Genomic DNA, 19051 nt, shown 5'->3' on the forward strand with positions numbered 1-19051 from the left:
CGGAACGCATACTGTCTTATTTTGGCATTATGTGTGACAGAATGTACACGGTAAATGATTCTTGAGAATATTGTTAAGAATAATGCACTGTAAATGGTAGTGATACAAATACAGCAAAAATAATATTGATTGAGTTTGATGCACTGAAATGGAAAAAATATCGCCTGTTTTGTGATGAAATTTATTTTCGTGGAGATACAGAAGTAGACACGGTGTTCAAACAATAATAAACTCTTGAATATGGTTTGGATCTAGATTGATTTGAATTGGATTTGGATTTGATTGTATTAGGTTTGGGAAGTGATGAACTTTGTACTACACTTAAAAATCACTTTAATAAAGAATAAAAAAAAAAAATACGATTGGGATTAACTACACACTTAAATCATTTCACAGATTTCGGTGAATTTCACCGAAATCTCAACAGCAGATTTGTTCGGTAATTATTTCACCGATTTTCTGCGGTATTTTCCTTTTTTCAACTGTCAAGACCACCAAAAAACCTGTAAAAATTTTACCGAACAGTTCTGTTGTTGAGATTTCGGTGAAATTTCACAGAAATCTGCGATTTATTTTAAGTGTGTACGTAACGCAAAAATTAAGCATTTCCAATCCCCCACACACGTTTTGAATGAAACATCTAAAATTTTTGTATGGATCGTCACACTTTGCTCAATCCCCCTCCCCTCTCTAAGCGTTACGTAATTTGTGGACGCTCCCTTGGATATTAATTTAGAAAAGGTTTGGATTAGACTTGGATTAATTTGGTATGAATTTGATTTGTATTTGATTTGCATTTGAATTGTATTTGAATTTGGACTCGAATTGGACTGGATTCGGATTGAATTTGGATTATATTCGGATCTCTATTGGGTTTGAATTGGATATGATTGAATTTAGATCTGAACTGTTTTTTATTGAATTTGAATTGGAGTCTAATTGACTTTTCCCTGTAGTATTCAGAGCAAGCGGCTAATGATTTTAGTTTGTATAATTAATTCTAGACTATGAATTGATTCTGCTATTACGGATAGTACATTAAACATAAGCAATCAAGTATACCAATCGTGAAATCACATATTTCGCGTGCCCCAATTCACCGTATAATGTGGCAAGTTTTACATTAGACTTGATTCGAATTCTCAATTTTGCATATACGCTAATACTGATCTCTATCGTGAAAGAATATGTGCATAATTGAGTATTTGAGAGTATGGAGAGCAACATATTGAATTTTCTGACGAACTTTGCTTCATTTAAGCGTGTGCCAATGAATTGGTAGCTTGTGAGGGGCTGGGAGAGGTTGCGCGGCGGGGTATGGCAATGCTAGCGCATTGCTGCCACCGCAGTGTAAGATGGTGTTGGTAGCGCCATCGGGTTGAGTAGCAACGACGAAGATTGCACCGGCAGTTTGTTGTCGAATTTTAAAACGAACAGTCGCACCGCTCTTCAACGGCGGATTCCATTCAGCCGTTTTCGGCTGGAATACGACATTCCCGTCAAAAGTTTTTATTCGCTCAATCGATTCTTTACTTTATTTAAGGACATTTCTCCCAAAGAACCCACATTTTTTGACGTGTCTGAGTATTATCTAATTTGAAACAAAAAATTTAAAAGTGCTGGGTTCTTCGGAAAGGTTGACCTTAAATAATCCAAAGAATCGATTGGGATAATAAAACGATATACAATTTTTGAAGAGAAAGGTCAATTGTATTTACTCTGGATTTGGATTTGGATATTATTTTGATTGGATTTGGTTTTAATTTAGATTTGGATTAGATTTAGTTTTGTATTGTACTTGAATAGATTTGGATTTGAATGTGAATTTGTATTGAATTTGAACTCGATTTGGATTGTATTTGGATTTGTTTTGAACTGAATTTTGATTGTATTTGGTTAGAACTTGATTTGTTTTGGATTGGATTTGGGTTGGACATGGATTGGATTTGGATTGAATTGTGATTGAATTTGAATTGTATTTTGATTTGATTCAGATTGTATTTGGATTTGATTTGGATTGAATTGGTATTTCGATCGAATTTTGATTGGATTTGGGTTGGATTTGAATTTGGAACTGTGCGCTGATTGAAAAATTAATAGCGGCGGCGTGGCGGCGTCACACCGTTGGTAATCGGCGGTACCGGCGCGGCGGCTTGGATCGGCGTGGGCTTATTTCAAGTTAAAAAAATTCACTTGTCATAAGACGAGTTAATACAATCCCATTGATTCCACCACTTAATTGTATCTTGACAGATACGTATTTCGACCTCAACAGTAAGGCCGTCTTGAGTGTCTCGTACTTGACTCGAGTTAAGATACAATTAAGTGGTGGAATTCAATGGGATTGTATTAACTCGTCTTATGACAAGTGAAGACATTCCACTAAAAAGCTCAAAATAATTTTCTTATCAAAAGAAATTTTCAATTTTTTTTTCACAAATTCCTCCATGAATTCCACCAGGAAGTCCTCTGAAGCTGCTCCAGGAATTGTTCCGAAACTTCTTCGGGGATTTCCTCCTTCGTCCAAGAATTCCTCCAGAAATTCGTACAGGAATTTCGCCGAATGGTCCTCCAGGAGTGTCCCCGAAAGATCCTCCGGAAGTTCCTCCAGCAGCTCCTCCTGAAGTTCCTCCGGGAGCTCCTCCAATAGTTTCTCTGGAAGTTCATCCAGGAATTCCTTCGAAATTTCCTCCAGAAATTCCTCTGGTAGATCCTCCAGAAATATCTCCGGAAGTTCCACCAGGAATTATTTCGGAAGTTCCTCCAGGAATTTCTCCGAAAGTTCCTCCGGAAGCTCCTCCGAAACCTCCTCCAGGAGTTTCTCTGGAAGCTCCTCCAGGAGTCCCTCCGGAAGCTCCTCCAGAAGTCCCTCCGGAACAGTGTTGGGAAATGTACAGTAAAACACTGTGATTTTGCGAATGTTTCAAATTTCACGCACCGCACAAACCGAAACAGTTTCCAAAAAAAATGTACGCCTCATTGTGACATTTTTTGCCGATGAGGCAAACTGTTTGTATGCTGCTGCGTGAGAATCGAGCCGTCGGTGCGCTCAGCATTTGCATGATCGAGTTTAATTGCCTGTGACGCAAAGCCTAGAAAGAATGCTAGCCGTTTTTACTAATTCATTAGTTCTAGTCTCTAAAATGAGCAAGGAGTAATGGAATGATCATTTACCATCAAAAACGGTCATACGTCGTGAAATTAGTGTACAGAAATATTCATTATAGGAGAGAAAATGATAAAAATCTTGTGCTAACTGTCTTCTGCTTGGTCATGGATGCTGCTTTTTGACTGCGTGGCAGAATGAATGATAAAAATAAATGACAACCGTTCCCGTCCTTGCTCCGGAAGCTCCTCCTGGAGTCCCTCCGGAAGCTCCTCCTGGAGTCCCTCCGAAAGCTCCTCCAGGAGTTCCTCTGGAAGCTCCTTCAGTAGTTCCTCCGGAAGCTCCTCCATGACTTCCTTCACAAGTTTCTCCGGAAGTGTTTCGAGAGTTCCTTCGAAAGTTTCATCAGTAGTTCCTCCGGAAGTTTCTCCAGGAGTTTGTCTGGATGGAGCCTCTGGAATTTATCTAGGAATTCCTCCAGAAGTTCCTCCACGCGTTAAGCCGAAAGTCCCTCCAGGAACTCGTTCGGAAGTTGCTCCAAGTATTCTTCCGGAAGCTCCTCCAGGAATTCTTTTGGTAATTCCTTCAAAAACGTTTCAGGAATTCCACCAAAAGTTCCTATATGAATGCTTCAGGATGTTTGCTCAGGAAATCCCCGGGAAGTCCTGTAACTTCTTAAATAATTACTCATTACAATTTCTCCTAAAATTTTCTCTGGAATTCTTCCAAAAACTCTCCCAAGAACACTTGATAAATTACTTCGCATACTCTACAGAAATTACCACGAAGGCTCTCAATATATTTCTTCTGAGTTCCTTCCGAAATTCTCTCTCTCGGGAATCCTTCCGGATAGTTGTCCAGGAATTTTTGAAGAACTTCGAATGGAAATTAAATAGCGAAATCTAGATCTAGAAAATCTTAAGCGCATTCCTACCTCAAAATTTCTCCAAGGATTCTCCCGGAAAGTCGTTCACAAATAAATTATCTTGGAAATTATTCCTCCGGAAGTTTGTTTAAGAGTTCTTCCGATTTTTTTTCCAAGGCAATTCCCACGGAAACTTCTGACGAATTCGCCCAGAAAAACCTATTGGATTTTCTCAGGAAATTTCCCGGAAAACTCTTCCGACATATTATAGGGAAATTACTTCGGAAATTCTCCAACTTTTTACTCCAGACGCTTCTTTAGAAAATCTCCAAGAAGTATCTTTCACCTACAAGAATATCCGTAAAACATCTTTCAAAGACTATTCCAGAAATATCTCTATATGTTCCCCTGGAAATCTCTCTAGAAAATTCCTCAAGGAACTGCTTTGGGAAATTCTTCCCTTATTTTCTGAATAATTAAATGTCAGGTGCATTTTGTTTGAACAAATATTGTTTTGTTTGACCGAGCATACGTTGTACAACAAGTGGTTCCCCAACAAACAATTCAGGCTGAATAAGCTACTTTTTTTAGCTAGAAAAGCCTGATTTGAATTATATAGGGTATCTGTTCCCATATTAATAACAGCCCGTATTATAATCCCAACCGTCGATAGACTAAATAAAAAATCAATTTAATTACAATTTCTCACATCATAGGTACACAATACTGGATGGAGCACATTCTTGAATGTTTTGAATATTATTCAAGATTTTGTTTAAGTAATGTTCGAAGAGTACCTGAATGGCGATGTGGCAGACAACGGTGGCAGTATGGTAATGAACCTGGAAGCGGCTCCACCCCAGTACTCCGAATTCCAGTACCCCGAAGGCCATTATCCCGAAGGCCACTACCCCGAATGGGACAGTACCTCGAAAATCATTACCCCGAATGGTACACTACCCCGAAATTCATTACCCCGAAAGGCCAGTACCCCTAAAATATTTCGATTGTAGCTTTCCAGTATCTTTTTTCACACTCACAGATATCGATGAATCCAAAACGACAATCTTTGCAAAGAATAAAAAAGAGTTAGAGTTACTTGGAAAAACGCATTGAAGATTTAACCAACTGTTCAATCAACAATGTTGATTTTTCATCTGTTTAACTTAAATTGTCATTCCACCCCATCATTACCAAGAAAACTACTATTCTACGAAATATAGTAAGGGGGTGATAATGTCTCTTTAAATAGGAGGTATTTGCAGAGGAGATAATGCTTTCTTCAAATGAACGCATTTGCCCGGTATAAGGTGAACAGAGGAGATGATGCCTTCTTTGAATGGACGCGTCTGCCCGGTATAAGGCGGATAGAGGAGATAACGCCTTCTTCAAATGAATGCGTTTGAGGTATAAGGCGATCAGAGGAGATTATGCCTTCTTTAAATGTACGCGTTTGCTCGGCACCAGGCACACAGAGGATAGACGGCCTTTTTATTACCTTACCGGTATAAGGCGATCAGATGGGATAATGCCTTCTTTAAATTAATCCTTTTTCCCTGTACAAGGTACACAGAGGAGATAATGACAACGCTTCTTTCCTAAGACAAACAGAGCTCTCTCTCTCACCTACACACAATATATTACTCACTCACTACCTATACCTTACTACCTCTTCCTCACTAATCATTACTCACTCACCTACTCTTACCCACTCACCTGCTCTCAGTCACTCACTTACTCTCAATCTCTTAATCACTCCTACACAGTAAAATATTCTGAAAATTAGCCACGACGGAAATCCTTACTGAATGTAAAATTTGGTAACAGAATGTGTACTAGATCATAATTTTTGATTTCTGTGATGTAAACGATAAAATCGTTGATACTTCATGATACTTCAACATGACTTAATTTTACATGCGTCTAACGGAAACCTTGTTGTGCGAGAACGTGGCTGTCAAAACAAATCAAAACAAATCCCATTCCATTTCATGCAAACCGCAGCTGGCGCTTATTTTATTCATATAAGCATCAATCAAATTGACATATTCGGATGTTTGTACAAAGTGGCCCTCATAACGCAGCATTTCATCGCTGTAACTCAATGGTTTTATAACATCCCTTCGAGAAATCTGTGATGTATTCAGTATACTGAGTCTCAAACATTCGCGTCTCGAAGAAGTTTCCGTGTCATGTAAATTTAAGTTATCGTTCAGTCTGATGAAGAATAATCAAATCGACAGAACGCTTAACTTGATACTCTTTGGTCAGCTCGCTTTCAAGAAGTTGAAATGCACGAGTGGCTAATGAGGTGGCCTCTCACTCTGTGGATTGAAGTTCGATTCCCATGTTGGTCGCATTTTTTTATTTTCTTATAAAAATATAAACTCGTAAATTACAGCACGTGTAAATTTAAAATAACCTATAACCTTACGTTGCTTAACACGGAGGTCAATTTGTTACATCTACTTGAACGGAAATTTACAGGTTTCGTTCGAACTGTGTACTGACTCACTTACTCTTATAATCAGTACTGCAAGGTCGTGATCTTCATAAGACAGAGAGCAACGCGCTTTTTTCTACATTTGGCGACCAAATAAAAGAATCGTGGGTTCTTTGACCAATTTTGCATGAAAAGCAGTCATGAAAGGATGTTGTATTTCTAAATTATTTTAATAGATATATGCAGAGAACAATAACCGGACGATAAATTAATCAGATTCCTTAGATCCAATGAGTTAAAAGCGGCAATAAACACAATAATAAAGTAGAAATTGCAAACTTTCATTTCCAGTCACGGAATAAAAATCGGTGGAGAGGATCATCGCGGGGCTCTTCCCACGTCACTACCCAAGCCCCTGCCCTCCCTTTGTGGAGCTGCCAGGAGCCAGGGTGGCCGACGAGGGAAGAGTAACTGTGGCGGAACTTGCGGGGATTGTCCCTTAGTGTAGGTAAGGCGCCAGGACCAGATGGTATTCCGAACCTGGCCATCAAAGCGGCCATTGCTGAGGCTTCCAAAAGGGTAAGTCGACCGTAGACGCTATCTTGTCGGTTACCAAATCCGCGGAGATAGCTATCCAGCGTAAGAGGAGGTGAGTTCGCTATTGTGCAGTAGTGACTCTCGACGTGAGGAATGCTTTCAATAGTGCCAGTTGGGCAGCTATTGCAGATGCGCTCCTGCGTCTTGGAATTTCCGAGTACCTGTACAAGATTCTCGGAAGCTGTTTCCAGAATCGAGTACTAATATACGACACGGAGGCGGGTCGGAAGTGCGTTGACATAACCTCAGGGGTTCCGCAAGGTTCCATACTGGGTCCGGTGTTATGGAACGTCATGTACGACGGTGTCTTGAGGTTGAAGTTCCCGGTGGGCGTGGTAATCGTCGGCTTCGCTGACGATATTACGCTGGAGGTCTACGGCGAATCGATCGAAGAGGTGGAGTTTGGTGGAGTGTGGAGGAGTGGATGAGTTCCAGGAAGTTAGAACTAGACCTGTGCGCCGGTCATATCATCGGCGGCGGCGGCGGCGGCGTGGTGGTCACTTTTGCCCTGGCGAAGACGGCGTCGCGGCGGCGCGCCGTAGCGTTGTATCGGCGGCGGAGGCGGCGGCGGCGTGAACTGGCGTGGATGAAAAAATCAATGGCTGAAAAATCAATTTTACCGTAGATTTTGGATTAACGTGGAATCGCCGCATAAAACCGACTTCAGTGGATTAAAATTGCAATATTCTGCGTTTGCGGATCATCAAACAGCACATTCAAAATAGTCAATTGCCGGCGATACTAATCAATACCTGATTTCAAAATTTTATTTGAATTACCACTATTTTGTTACTCTTTGATTTTGATTAATCAAATTTAACAATAAATCCTGCTTCATTTTTTCGTGACCCCAAAGTGTTAAGAATTAGATTTCGGTGTCATAGAACAAATTGGTAATAACTTTTTTCAAAAGTTATTTCCAATTTAGGATTTAGATACATTTCAGTCGTTTGGATCTCAAAATAACTAAGTTTCAGAATAAAATCTAAAATTTTCCTGAAATTTGCCTAAATATGCCCACAAAGCTCTTGGTGAAGTTTCTGAAAGAATTTCTGGAGGAAACTATGATTTTTTTTTAATTTCTACAGGCATTTCTCAGTAAATTTCATTAGGAATTCCTTCGTAAAATCCTATGACAATGTCTGCAGAATTTTTCTATTTCAGAAAGAATAAACCATTCAGGTTCTCTTTAGGGAATTCCTTTAGTAAAACATAAAATATTCCTGCAGGAATTCATTCTGAAATTTTTTAAAGAATGAACTATTTTCTGATGGAATTCCTAAGAGAATTTTCTAAGGGACTTTCCGAGAAAATTCCTGAAGTAGTGTTGGAAAGTGTAGTAGGAACCTTTTAAGAAAATTTTGAGCAAATCCCCACAGACTTTTCGAAGGAATTCCTAACAGTATTTCCAAAATGCATCAGCGGCTGCTTCCGCATCCTCCTCGATTGCACACCCCAGAACCAACGTCCTGTTCCAGGTTCTCTGCAAGTTCTTTTGCTGGTTTCTCTTCCTGCATACGCACTACATGTCCAACCCACTGTAATCTGCCTTAGTTTATCAACCTGCCTATGTCTGCATTTTTGTATACTTGGTTTAACTCGTGATTCATTCATTCGTCTGCTCCATTTACCATTTTCCACCACGCTGCCAAGTATTGAACACAGTATTTTCAACTCAAACACTTTGAGAATTTGATAATCTGCATCTTTTAACATCCATGATTCATGGCCGTACAGGACGACTGGACGAATCAACGATGTGTACAGAGCTAGTTTTGTCAGTGTCTGTAGGTAGCGTCATGAAGTTACCAAAGAATTTTCTGGAGGAATTTTCAAAAGATTACCCTGAGAAATTCTATATTAAATTGCTTAAAGTAGATTTGGAAGAATTCCTATGGGAATTTCAAGAACAATTATTGTCAAGGAACTTGCTAAGGAACTCCTAGAGGAATTACCAAATAAAAATTTCCGAAGGAATATCAAATTGATTTTCAAAGAAATTCCAAAGCAAAATCTCGAAGCTGACAGAAATTTCCGAAGTAATCCGTTAATAAATTTCTGAAGGAGTTTTTAGAGATTTGGAATTTTGAAACAATTTCCTAAGGAACTCCTAAAACATTCTCTGTAGATATTTCAAAAAGAAGGATTTTCAGAAGGTATATCCGAATTTCTGAACGAAGTCTTGACAGAATGTCCAAAGGAATTTTCGGAGATATCTAAGACTGTCAGAAGTTTCTTCAGGAATTACTTTGAAAAAAAACCTGCAGGGACTTCTACGAATAATCCTTCAGGAACTTGGAATTCCTAAGGAAATTTCGTCCTAGAACTTTTCAAGGAATTCCAAGAGAGTTCTTAGAAGAATTTCTTGAGAAATTTTCGAAAACAACTTAACGATTTCCCAAGGTTTTCTTAAACAAATTTCTGAAGGAACTTTCTCCGAAATAATTCCTGAGAGAAATTTCCGAATATAGTTGAGAAAAAGACTTTCTGGAATTCGTTTCCGGAGGAGTTTTTGTAGAACTTCTTGAAGTAATATACGAGGGAATTCCTGGACGAATCTCCATAGGATTTTTTGGAGAATTACAAAAAAAATCCTGGAGAATTTTAGGAACTACTTCAGAAATACCAGTAGGCATTTCCTCTGAAATTCTATTAGAAATTTCTTCATAAATTCCTTTGAGAATTCCTCCGGAAATTCCTCAAATGTTCTTTCAGAAATTCCTTTAGGGGTTGTCCATTGTCCACGTAGACTCTTGAGGAAGAGGGGGTTCGAAAAAGTCTACATCAGTCTACGAAGGAGGGCGGGGTATACGTAAAAGTTCTTTATTACATTTTTTTTCGGAAAACATTTCATACGGCAGTGCAAAGTTCACTTGTTTGATTTTTTTTAATTTCGAAAAAAATTCAAAATTTCCGCTTGGATTACATTGATTACATTGTAGATTCTACTAAAATATCTTTTGATTTTCGGCAGAAACTTCTTAAGAAACTACAAGTGGTTCTTAGCGGAAGCATTTTGGAATATCCAAGAAGGAGTCTTTGGAATTTCCAAAAGACATTCTTTGGAACTTTCAAGGGGAATTCTCCAAAATTTCCGTGAGAAATTCTTCAGAATTTTAACTGAATATTTTCCGGGAAGTCCCCGGGAAATTTTCCTTAATTTCTGAAATTCTTGGAATTTTCGCGAGGAATTCTTTGGACATACATATAAGCGAAATTATTCGAAATTTAACGGCAATTTCTTCGGCAGTTCTAATGAAAATTCTTTGAAATTATCAATGGAAAAAGAAATTTTTGAAAACTTTCACGAGAAATTATTTTAATTTTCCACCAAAAACTCTTTGAGTTTTCACAAAAAAATATTGCAATTCTTGTAAGAAAGCATTGGTAATTTTCATGAAAATTTATTCCATTTTTTTACGATTAATGCACCACAAATTCAACTGAAATCCTCCATAATTTCCACCGAAAATTATCTGGAAAACTCTTTGGAATGTCCATAGGATTTTTTTTAATTTCTTCAGGAAATCGCTTCTACTTTGCAAGAGAAATGTCAAAATACCTTTAGCATGGTTTCAACGGGAAATAATTCAAAATTTTCACGGAAAATTACTCGACGTTTTAACGGAAAAACTTTTGGAATTTAGAAAAAAATCTTGAGATTTCAACTGAATGGAATTTTCAAGAAAAATATCGGAATTATCACGGAGAGTTCTTTGGAGTATTACCTGGAAACTTTGAAGGTTATCAATCGGGAAATTCTACAGAATTTCTTCGACAAACTTTTTGGAATGTAGACTTGACGTTCTCGGAATTTCAACTCGAAATTCTGAAAATTATTGGGTTTTCTACAAATTTGAACCGGCATGCAGAATTATAATTCAGATGCGTGACAGATTTTAAGCAGTGGTGCGCCTATGCAAGTGCCGGTGGCGATGGCGCACACCTCTAGGAGGAATCAAATCCAACAGAAATTAAATTAATTGGCTTCGAGATTTGGATTCACGAGCTATGGACAGAGGATTGAATTTGATTTCGTTTTGAATTTTTAATTAAACTAAATTAATGATTTCGTGTGTGTTACTTCTACGTGAAGTTAAACGATTTACAATGATATGGAAATGCTAATATCATCTTCCAAACTTAGACGTACATGTTCATGATAGCATTAGAGGCGACTGGCCAGTGGAGATATATCAGCTTCCACACTGATATTCTTCCCTCCCCCTTCATACGGGAGCTTGGCAGAAGGAAGGTCGTGTGATATGTGCCATCACAAAATATTGCCCTCCGCTCGCTTTCAAATCGCCTTCTATAAAACATTCTTCATGCCTGCCGTATCCTACCGGAACTATCAATTCTATACTTTCGCCCCTAATGCTATCATGAACATGTACGTCTAAGTTTGAAGATGATATTAGCATTTCCATATCATTTTTAATTGATATTGAATTGGTTTTATTCAGTTTTATTTTGTTAGGTTTGAAATTTGTATACATATCTGAATTGCTGAAAACGTGGCTGATTTCCAATTTTTTCCAATCACTCATGACATTTTGTTAAATTTGAAAAGTCTACGTATACTTCAAGGGGTGGGAAGGGGTTTTGGAAAAGTCTACTAGGGGGGAAAGGGGTGGGTTTGAAAATGTGAAAATTCGGCCTACGTGGTTTGTGGGAAGATGTTTAGAAATACTTTCAAAATCTCATAAAGTAGTTCAAACGGGAATTATTTTCGAAAATCCATTCAGGCTCTCTTTTAAAAATGCCTTCGGAAATATATTTCGAAATTCCTGGACAAAACCATCCAGGAATTTCTTCAAAAACTTCTCCAAAAATTCATTTAAGAGCTCCTCAAAAAATTTTCTTTGAATAATCTAAAAAAAACTCCACCAAGAATTCTTTTGGATATTTCACCAGGGGTTTCCTTAAAAATTTCTTCGAAAAGCCTCCCGGATTCCTTCTTAGATTTATTCCAGGAAATCCATTGAAAATTAATTAGATAATGAAATTGTTTTCGGTGAGGTTGCTAATTGAATTTTTGAAAAAATAAAATAAATAAATTAAACAACTAACACTGAAAAAATCCGAAGGTATTGCTGAAAGAATTTAGTAAAAAACCCATGGAGGCATTTTCAAAGGAATTCCTGCAGGAAGTTCTGGAAGAATTCTCGAAGAATGTTTTAAAGAAATTGCTGGAAGAAGCTCTGAAGAAATTCTTTAGGAAAATTTGGAAGAAATCCCTTATGCAATCTCTGGAAGAATTTATTTGAAGAATTCATAGAATAATTGCCGAAGAAATTCATGAGGAGGTATTCCTTTAAAAAATTGAAGAGTTGCTGAACAGTTCTTGAAGAAACTCCAAATGGAATTTCTTGAGAAATTTATTAAGAAATATCCGGAGGAATCGCTAAAGAAACTTCCGAAGGAATCCCTTAACGATTCTCCTAAGGAATTCTTAACAACATTTTTCGTAGAAATTACTGATACAATTTTTTTGTATGCATTCCATAAGGAATTTCCTGAAGAAATTCCTGAAGGATTTTTTGAAGAAATCCGTAATGGAATTTCTGAAAGAATTTTCGGAGAAATTTTGAAAGACATTTTCGGAAGAATACATGAAGTAATTTTCCAAGGTTTTTTATTGAAACTTTTCGGAGGAATATCTGGAGGAATTTACTAGGAAATATACCAAGTGGTTTTGGCGCTTTAGGGATGTATTCAAGCCTTCACAAAAGCTTATGTGCCACAACAAACACAATTTGCGAGTCGCCTACAGGCAGTGTTGTCTTACACTCTGTGCAAGTAATTCTGCTCTTTGATTTTACTCCATCAAACGATGGACATTTAGAAAATTCAAATAGCCTTCTATTAGTTGCACTTACTTAGTTAAGATTGTAGAATCGTTTGGATGGAGAAAATTCATAGAGCAGAATTTTTTGTACAGAGCGTAGGACAACACTGCCTACAGATTTAGGTGCCCGACTAAATGAGGTTTTGGCTTAGACGAATTCCAAAGACCATTTCAACATTTTTTGTATTATTCTACTTAGTAGATTAAATCTACTAGATACAGCCTAATTCAAATTCACAACTAATAAACCAATTAATTCAATATCCAATGTTTGTCACTGTCTTAGAGGCACCATCACTTGAGGTAGATTTGAAATTGAATTCTGACGAGTTCCACCTAAACAACATTCTAACAACTAACTAACAACAACAATCATAACACGAGTTTAGTACTATTCCAATCAATTCCACCACGTTGTATTGTCTTACAAATACGTATTTCGTCTCTGTAAGGCCATCTTCAGTGTCTCTTATTTTACTCGACTCAACTCAAGCTATTGATTTTTTATTGCGATTAGTCACCGGCGTGGCAAAATTATGATCGGCGGCGCGCCGACCCAAAATCGCCGGCGGCGGCGGCGTGAGTAAAACCACCGGCGGCGGCGGCGCACAGGTCTAGTTAGAACTGGCTCACCACAAGACTGAGGTGGTTTTTGTTAACAACCGAAAGTCGGAGCAACAAGCGGTGATAAGGGCAGGCAACTGCACGGTCACCTCTGAACGCTCCCTCAAACTCTTGGGGTAATGATCGACGATAAGCTCACCTTTCGTTGGTAGCCACGTCAATTACAAATGCAAGCGTGCCTCCACAGCTATAGTGGCATTGTCCCGGATGATGTCCAATAGCTCTGCGGTTTATGCCAGCAAACGCAACCTTCTGGCTCGCGTTGCTCTGTCCATACTGAGGTATGGGGGGGGACAGCTTGGGGCACGGCCCTGCGTATTAAATGCTACAGAACGAAGTTAGAAAGTACGTATAGGCTCATGTGCCTAAGAGTTGCGAGCGCGTACTGTACCGTGTCGCACGACGCACTTTGCGTCATCACCGGTATGATGCCTATTGACATCGTTATCGGTAAAGACATAGAGTGCTTCGAAATGCGCGGCACGAGAGGCATCCATAGGACTGTCAGGTTGGCCTCAATGGTCAAATGGCAGCGTGCGTGGGACAGTTCCACTAAGGGTAGATGGACACATAGGTTGATACCGGAGATAGGTACGTGGGTCAAGAGGCGCCATGGGGAAATCACTTTCCACCTGACCCAGGTCCTTACAGGCCATGGTTGCTTCAGACAGTACTTACACCGGTTCGGTGTGTGCAGGTTTAGGCGGAACACGCATTGTTCGTGTGCCCACGTTTTCGCGCAATGCGTGACCACATGCTAGCCACATGTGGTCTGGACACTACCCCGGATAACGTAGTTCGGAGGATGTGTAAAGATGGAGTTGGCTGGAACGCCGTTTTATCGGCTATCGCCCAAATCGTCTCGGAGCTACACAGAAGGTGGCGCGTGGACTCAAGTATGGCTAGTTCAGGCGCAAATAAGAGGTGGTCCAAGGGATCGGAGTCAGCTTCATGGGTCATACCGGTGGTCATGCTCTATGGTCGATCCTTTTATCGAACAAGTGGTCGCGCGAAGAACAACATGGTATCGTCGCTTTCGCGGCGTCGGTCAACCGGGCGGGTTCCGAGCCCGAGGACGGAAAGGCTGGGGCAGGCGTAGGCACCGCATCGGCAAGTCCCTCTGTGTGTTGGCGAATAGACCCTGTCACAGAGAGGTCAATTTGGGGTGCACGCGGCATCATCATTCTTGATACCAGTCGTGCAGAGGGAAGCAGGCGCGAAGTCGACCCTTCCCACCTTCCGAGGACATAGGGCGTGGTAAGGCCACCTGGAAAGCCGGCAATGCGCTGGCACGATACCATGGCGTTCTTCTAAAAAATCGAGTCACGATGTTCGGTGCTGCAAGGACACGCAGCTAACCTCGAGGGTGCGTTGTGCACTAGCCCCTCTTTGAAGCATTACTTTCTGGTTGTACCGAAGGGACTATGGGCTTGGCGGCAATGGAAACGGTTTAGCGGGTCGTGGATGTCGTCCTGCCTCCCTCGTTTTCTGTTGGAGGTGGTCCCTAACTCCGCACTTCCTGGACAACCCAGGATGTCTGTTGAGCAGATTCCCCCTCCATTGCTTAGGAAAAAAAAACTCACTCACTCTTATTCACTTATTCACTCTTACTCACTTACTCGCTCATCATGATTGATTACTTTTTATTTTGCTGAAGATTTCTAATTTGTATGATCTGACAAGGAACTGTGTACTTATTTTGTTATCGGAATCAATATCAAAATTAGATTTCGATTTGCTCTTATCGATAGCAGGAACAGTTTTCAATGTAAAATGTCACAGTAAAATTTTTCTGCGATACGTTTTGTTGTTTAAATTATTAAAACGACCAAAAAGATATCAAATTAAGTAATCATAATCATTTTGTTAAGAAAATTATTTTGAGCTTTTTAGTGGAATGTCTTCGCTTATCATAAGACGAGTTTGTACAATCCCACTAAATTGTACCCTGACAGATACGTATTTCGACCTCAACAGTAGGATCGTCTTCAGTGCCTCGTACTTGACTCGACTTCGAAAGTACGAGGCACTGAAGACGACCTTACTGTTGAGGTCGAAATACGTATCTGTCAATGTACAATTAAGTTGTGGAGTTAAATGGGATTGTTCAGAATAGTCTTATAACAAGTGAATCATAATCAGCCATTTCACAACATCAAAACAAGTTAAATGTTGTACTGTTTATATTTAAGCGGGCCATACGGTCTGCTCTATCCAATCCGCAAATGCGGCTACCTTTGTGTATACTCCGGGAACTGTAGTGCCGCACGAAACTCCAAACGATGTCACTCCTACGATTCGGTACAGACAATTATGACCATCGGTGGTGATCTGCAGGGGACCTCCAGAGTCTCCATGACAGGTGTCTTTGCCACCTCCCGGTGTCTGAGCACAAATTTGCGATTTGACTATCGATTTGGGAAGCTTGGCTATACCGATGTACGATGTACTGCAGCCTACGTAGTCAAGCAAGTCCAGACTTACTTTCATTAGGACGTTGGCACGGGTGCTTCCTAGGATAAAGGATGATCCCGCATCATTAAGTTAATGCTATACATACTTGAAGTTGTAATAATGACCCTTACCAATGCTGGTTGCTCCATACCCAATGGCAGTTGCCTTTCGGTTGAGTGACTCATCCGAGGTCCACAGGCACGCGGGTCTTATCGTCGGCCCAAACTGCACGGTTCGGTTTAGCTTAAGCAGAGCGATATCATTGTATTTGCTTTGCGATGGTTTATAGCTCGGATGTGGAATGTACTTTTCCACTTCGTAATCCATTCCCGAAAATCCATCCTCATCGGATAGCAGATTATAATCACCTAAACGTACTATTTTCGGAGGGCCGTTATCGCCGGTCGTCAAGACGCAATGCGCCGCAGTCAGTACGTACCGATCGCTGATGAGTGATCCGCCGCACTGAAAGTCGTATTTCCCGAGGTCGTCGGTCATCCAGCCTAGTGCAGCCATATGGGGGAATTCATTTGGATTGGCTGGCGTCCCGCCAACGATCAAACCGATAGATTCGTCACATTTTGGGACCCAGATTCTCCGATTGGTACTCGGGTCCAACGAGAAAGCCCCGAAGGTGACTTCAGTGGAAGCCAGTTTCCGATACTGTTCGCAGTCTGCATAATTGAGCGAAAATTCGTGAAAGCAATTAAAAAAATTGATAATAATTTCAAACGTACATTGTTCACTAGTACGGGTTGGTTGCTCGATGGGATCGAACCGAGGACAGCAGAAGATCTTCTCTCGGTTAGTTGTATAGGCGCAGATTTTCGGACGAACTCCCAGTTCTTGCATTTGTTTCAGCTCTGAACATGCCGATTGTAGTGCACAGATGCCGGTCAAATGGTTTATCGAACATCGATCGCCTTCTATTCGATAGATATCAATAAGGAGTTTTGTAATGATAATTACAATATATCGTGAGTACAAATTGTCTGATCAATGGTTGACGAACCTTTCAGAGTGTTAGTTACAGCAATTGCACAAATTAGTGCGATCCCTGATCGAAACGCCATCGCGGATGGAACACTTAAACAGAATAGTTCATTTTCATTGCACTCTTATCTTTTCATTCATGTAACACATCCCAAGCATAGCAAAGTCAAAGTATCAATGATCAGTGCAAACAAACACGACTTAGCCGTAGCAAACGAAACGCCTTTGAGTTGGCATTTGAAAAAAGAAACGAAAATGGATATACTAATGAAACTTGTACCGTCGGAAATCGCAAGTCAGTCCCATCTGTATATGGCATCCATTCACATTCATAATTATGTCCTATAATATACTGGTCTCCGAAAGATCAATAAATATTTTAATTAATTAAATTAAAAAAACTTCTCGGATTTGTTGAAGAATATTTAGACAATCCCCAAAATTCTCCGAATTTTTTTTGTTGTCCCCTCAAATTTTTATTTTTGTACAGAGCAATCCGAGGGGGGAGGGCATAAGTCCTATAGGACTTGGTAGCTTAAAAGCTTGTAGTTGTTCGTCTCACGATAAAAAAAAATCACAGGAATAAACAAAATGATGTTGTTTATAAGATGTTTCGCGTACTGCTCGAAACTATTAGCAGATGTAATAAATTATTTAGTTCATTTATTTCGATTACATTTATGCAGATAAAAGGGAAACAACAGTTTGACGCCATAATACATGGTTTGATGCCATATCTGTCCACTTACTACCGTAGAACCTCGGTAATTTGACACTTTTTATCATAACCACTTTTTAATTCGAACCCCGTTGGTTTGAACTTCGTTCGAATAAAAATAGTTCAAACGCCATTTAGCACGTGGGCTGGAGAAAAGGTGGAACATGGTGGAATGGAATGCAGAATCAAAACAAAACAGCAAAGAGAGTAGTCAGATATTTAGTTTATCTAATTCTCATAGTGTAATCAGAAGTTCAAAATTAAAATGAACCCCGTTAGCCATGTTAACCTGCATTCCCAACCTCTTTTGCATCACAAATTTTTGATGATGTTTTTGCTCTAACTCATTCAATTTTTAACCAATTTGGATAAAATTTTCAGACATAAACCAGAAATTCCCATAGTTTTAGAAGGTCAATCGGTTGGACATGTCGGTTCCACGTTTCCGGATTAATACGTAATCCCAGTGAGGTCTGTCGGGTTACCATTTACGACAATTAGGACTATTTTTGCTTGTTTTTTCGTTTCAACATCTTTTTGCAACCGTGGCTCTAGCTGGAGATATTAATCAGAATACCTTCAAAAGTATCATGAGCCATATCAATCATTGGTATTTGTTGCGAAAGACATATTGACACTAGATTTAGAGCATTACTGTCAATTCTGACCCCGAAACACCCGGAACCAATGCCGGAGACCCTGTGGAAAACCGGTCTTTGAAAAACACATAGCATGCGACATATCAAACTTCATGATTCTTCATGAAAAAATGTAGTATAACACGATGGCTTCCCACTTAGGTTGATAGTCATCAAATAGAATTCCATTTAACCGAATCGAATGTTTGATCGAATCGTTTATTTCGCTAAAAATTAGTTGGCTGAAGATTTCATTCGGCCCAAAATGTCCTTCAGTCGAAAAGGTCGTTTTGCCGAAAAGGTTAGTCGGCCGGAAATGCCATCTAGCCGCAAATGAATTCTGGACGAACGGGCATACGGCCGTAAATACCCACCCAACAGGTCATTTGAGCGAAAATGGCACTTTACCGTACGCCCAACAGGTAATTTGGCCGAAAATATCGCATACGGCTTGCTCGAACATGTGAAAGATTGAATATTTCATTCGCCCGAAGATGTTATTTTGCCAAAAATGTATTGCCGGACTGGTCCTACAGTCGAAAAGGTTGTTTGACCGGATATGTCATACCGAATATGCCATACCGCCCCACAGTGATTCCACTCCATACAAAAGTTGGCAAAAACCTCTAACAGGTTCCTAAATGATCTTTTTTTGATTTATTTACATTATTTTGAGTCTAATAAACTTTGCTGGTTCATTTGTTAGGTCGTGGCATGTTTTTAGGAGTGGAGAAAGGGATGTGAGGGTACGTACACCTGTGT

At 39.7% G+C, this 19051-nt stretch overlaps 1 protein-coding gene across 1 annotated transcript; it reads right to left on the reverse strand.

The window, feature by feature from the left end:
- Positions 1-15592: 15592 nt before the first annotated feature.
- Positions 15593-17075, reverse strand: LOC134208003 (serine protease snake-like). Its single transcript, XM_062684107.1, has 4 exons — positions 16953-17075; positions 16678-16866; positions 16072-16614; positions 15593-15999 (listed from the first exon to the last, which is right to left on the reverse strand). Exons 1-4 carry the CDS (start codon positions 17011-17013, stop codon positions 15674-15676), a joined length of 1119 nt encoding a protein of 372 aa, XP_062540091.1. The 5' UTR covers positions 17014-17075; the 3' UTR covers positions 15593-15673.
- Between the last annotated feature and the right edge of the window lie 1976 nt (positions 17076-19051).

Source organism: Armigeres subalbatus, chromosome 1 (genome assembly GCF_024139115.2).
Source record: "Armigeres subalbatus isolate Guangzhou_Male chromosome 1, GZ_Asu_2, whole genome shotgun sequence".
Classification (NCBI taxonomy): domain Eukaryota; kingdom Metazoa; phylum Arthropoda; class Insecta; order Diptera; family Culicidae; genus Armigeres; species Armigeres subalbatus.

Excerpts from the sequence above, each read along its gene's own strand:
- LOC134208003 (XM_062684107.1), bottom strand. The coding sequence starts at position 17,013 with ATGGCGTTTCGATCAGGGATCGCACTAATTTGTGCAATTGCTGTAACT. Across the intron at positions 16,867-16,952 it reads TGTAACTAACACTCTGAAAG|AAGGCGATCGATGTTCGATA; the intron begins GTTCGTCAACCA and ends TCTATCGAATAG. Across the intron at positions 16,615-16,677 it reads AACCCGTACTAGTGAACAAT|ACTGCGAACAGTATCGGAAA; the intron begins GTACGTTTGAAA and ends TCAATTATGCAG.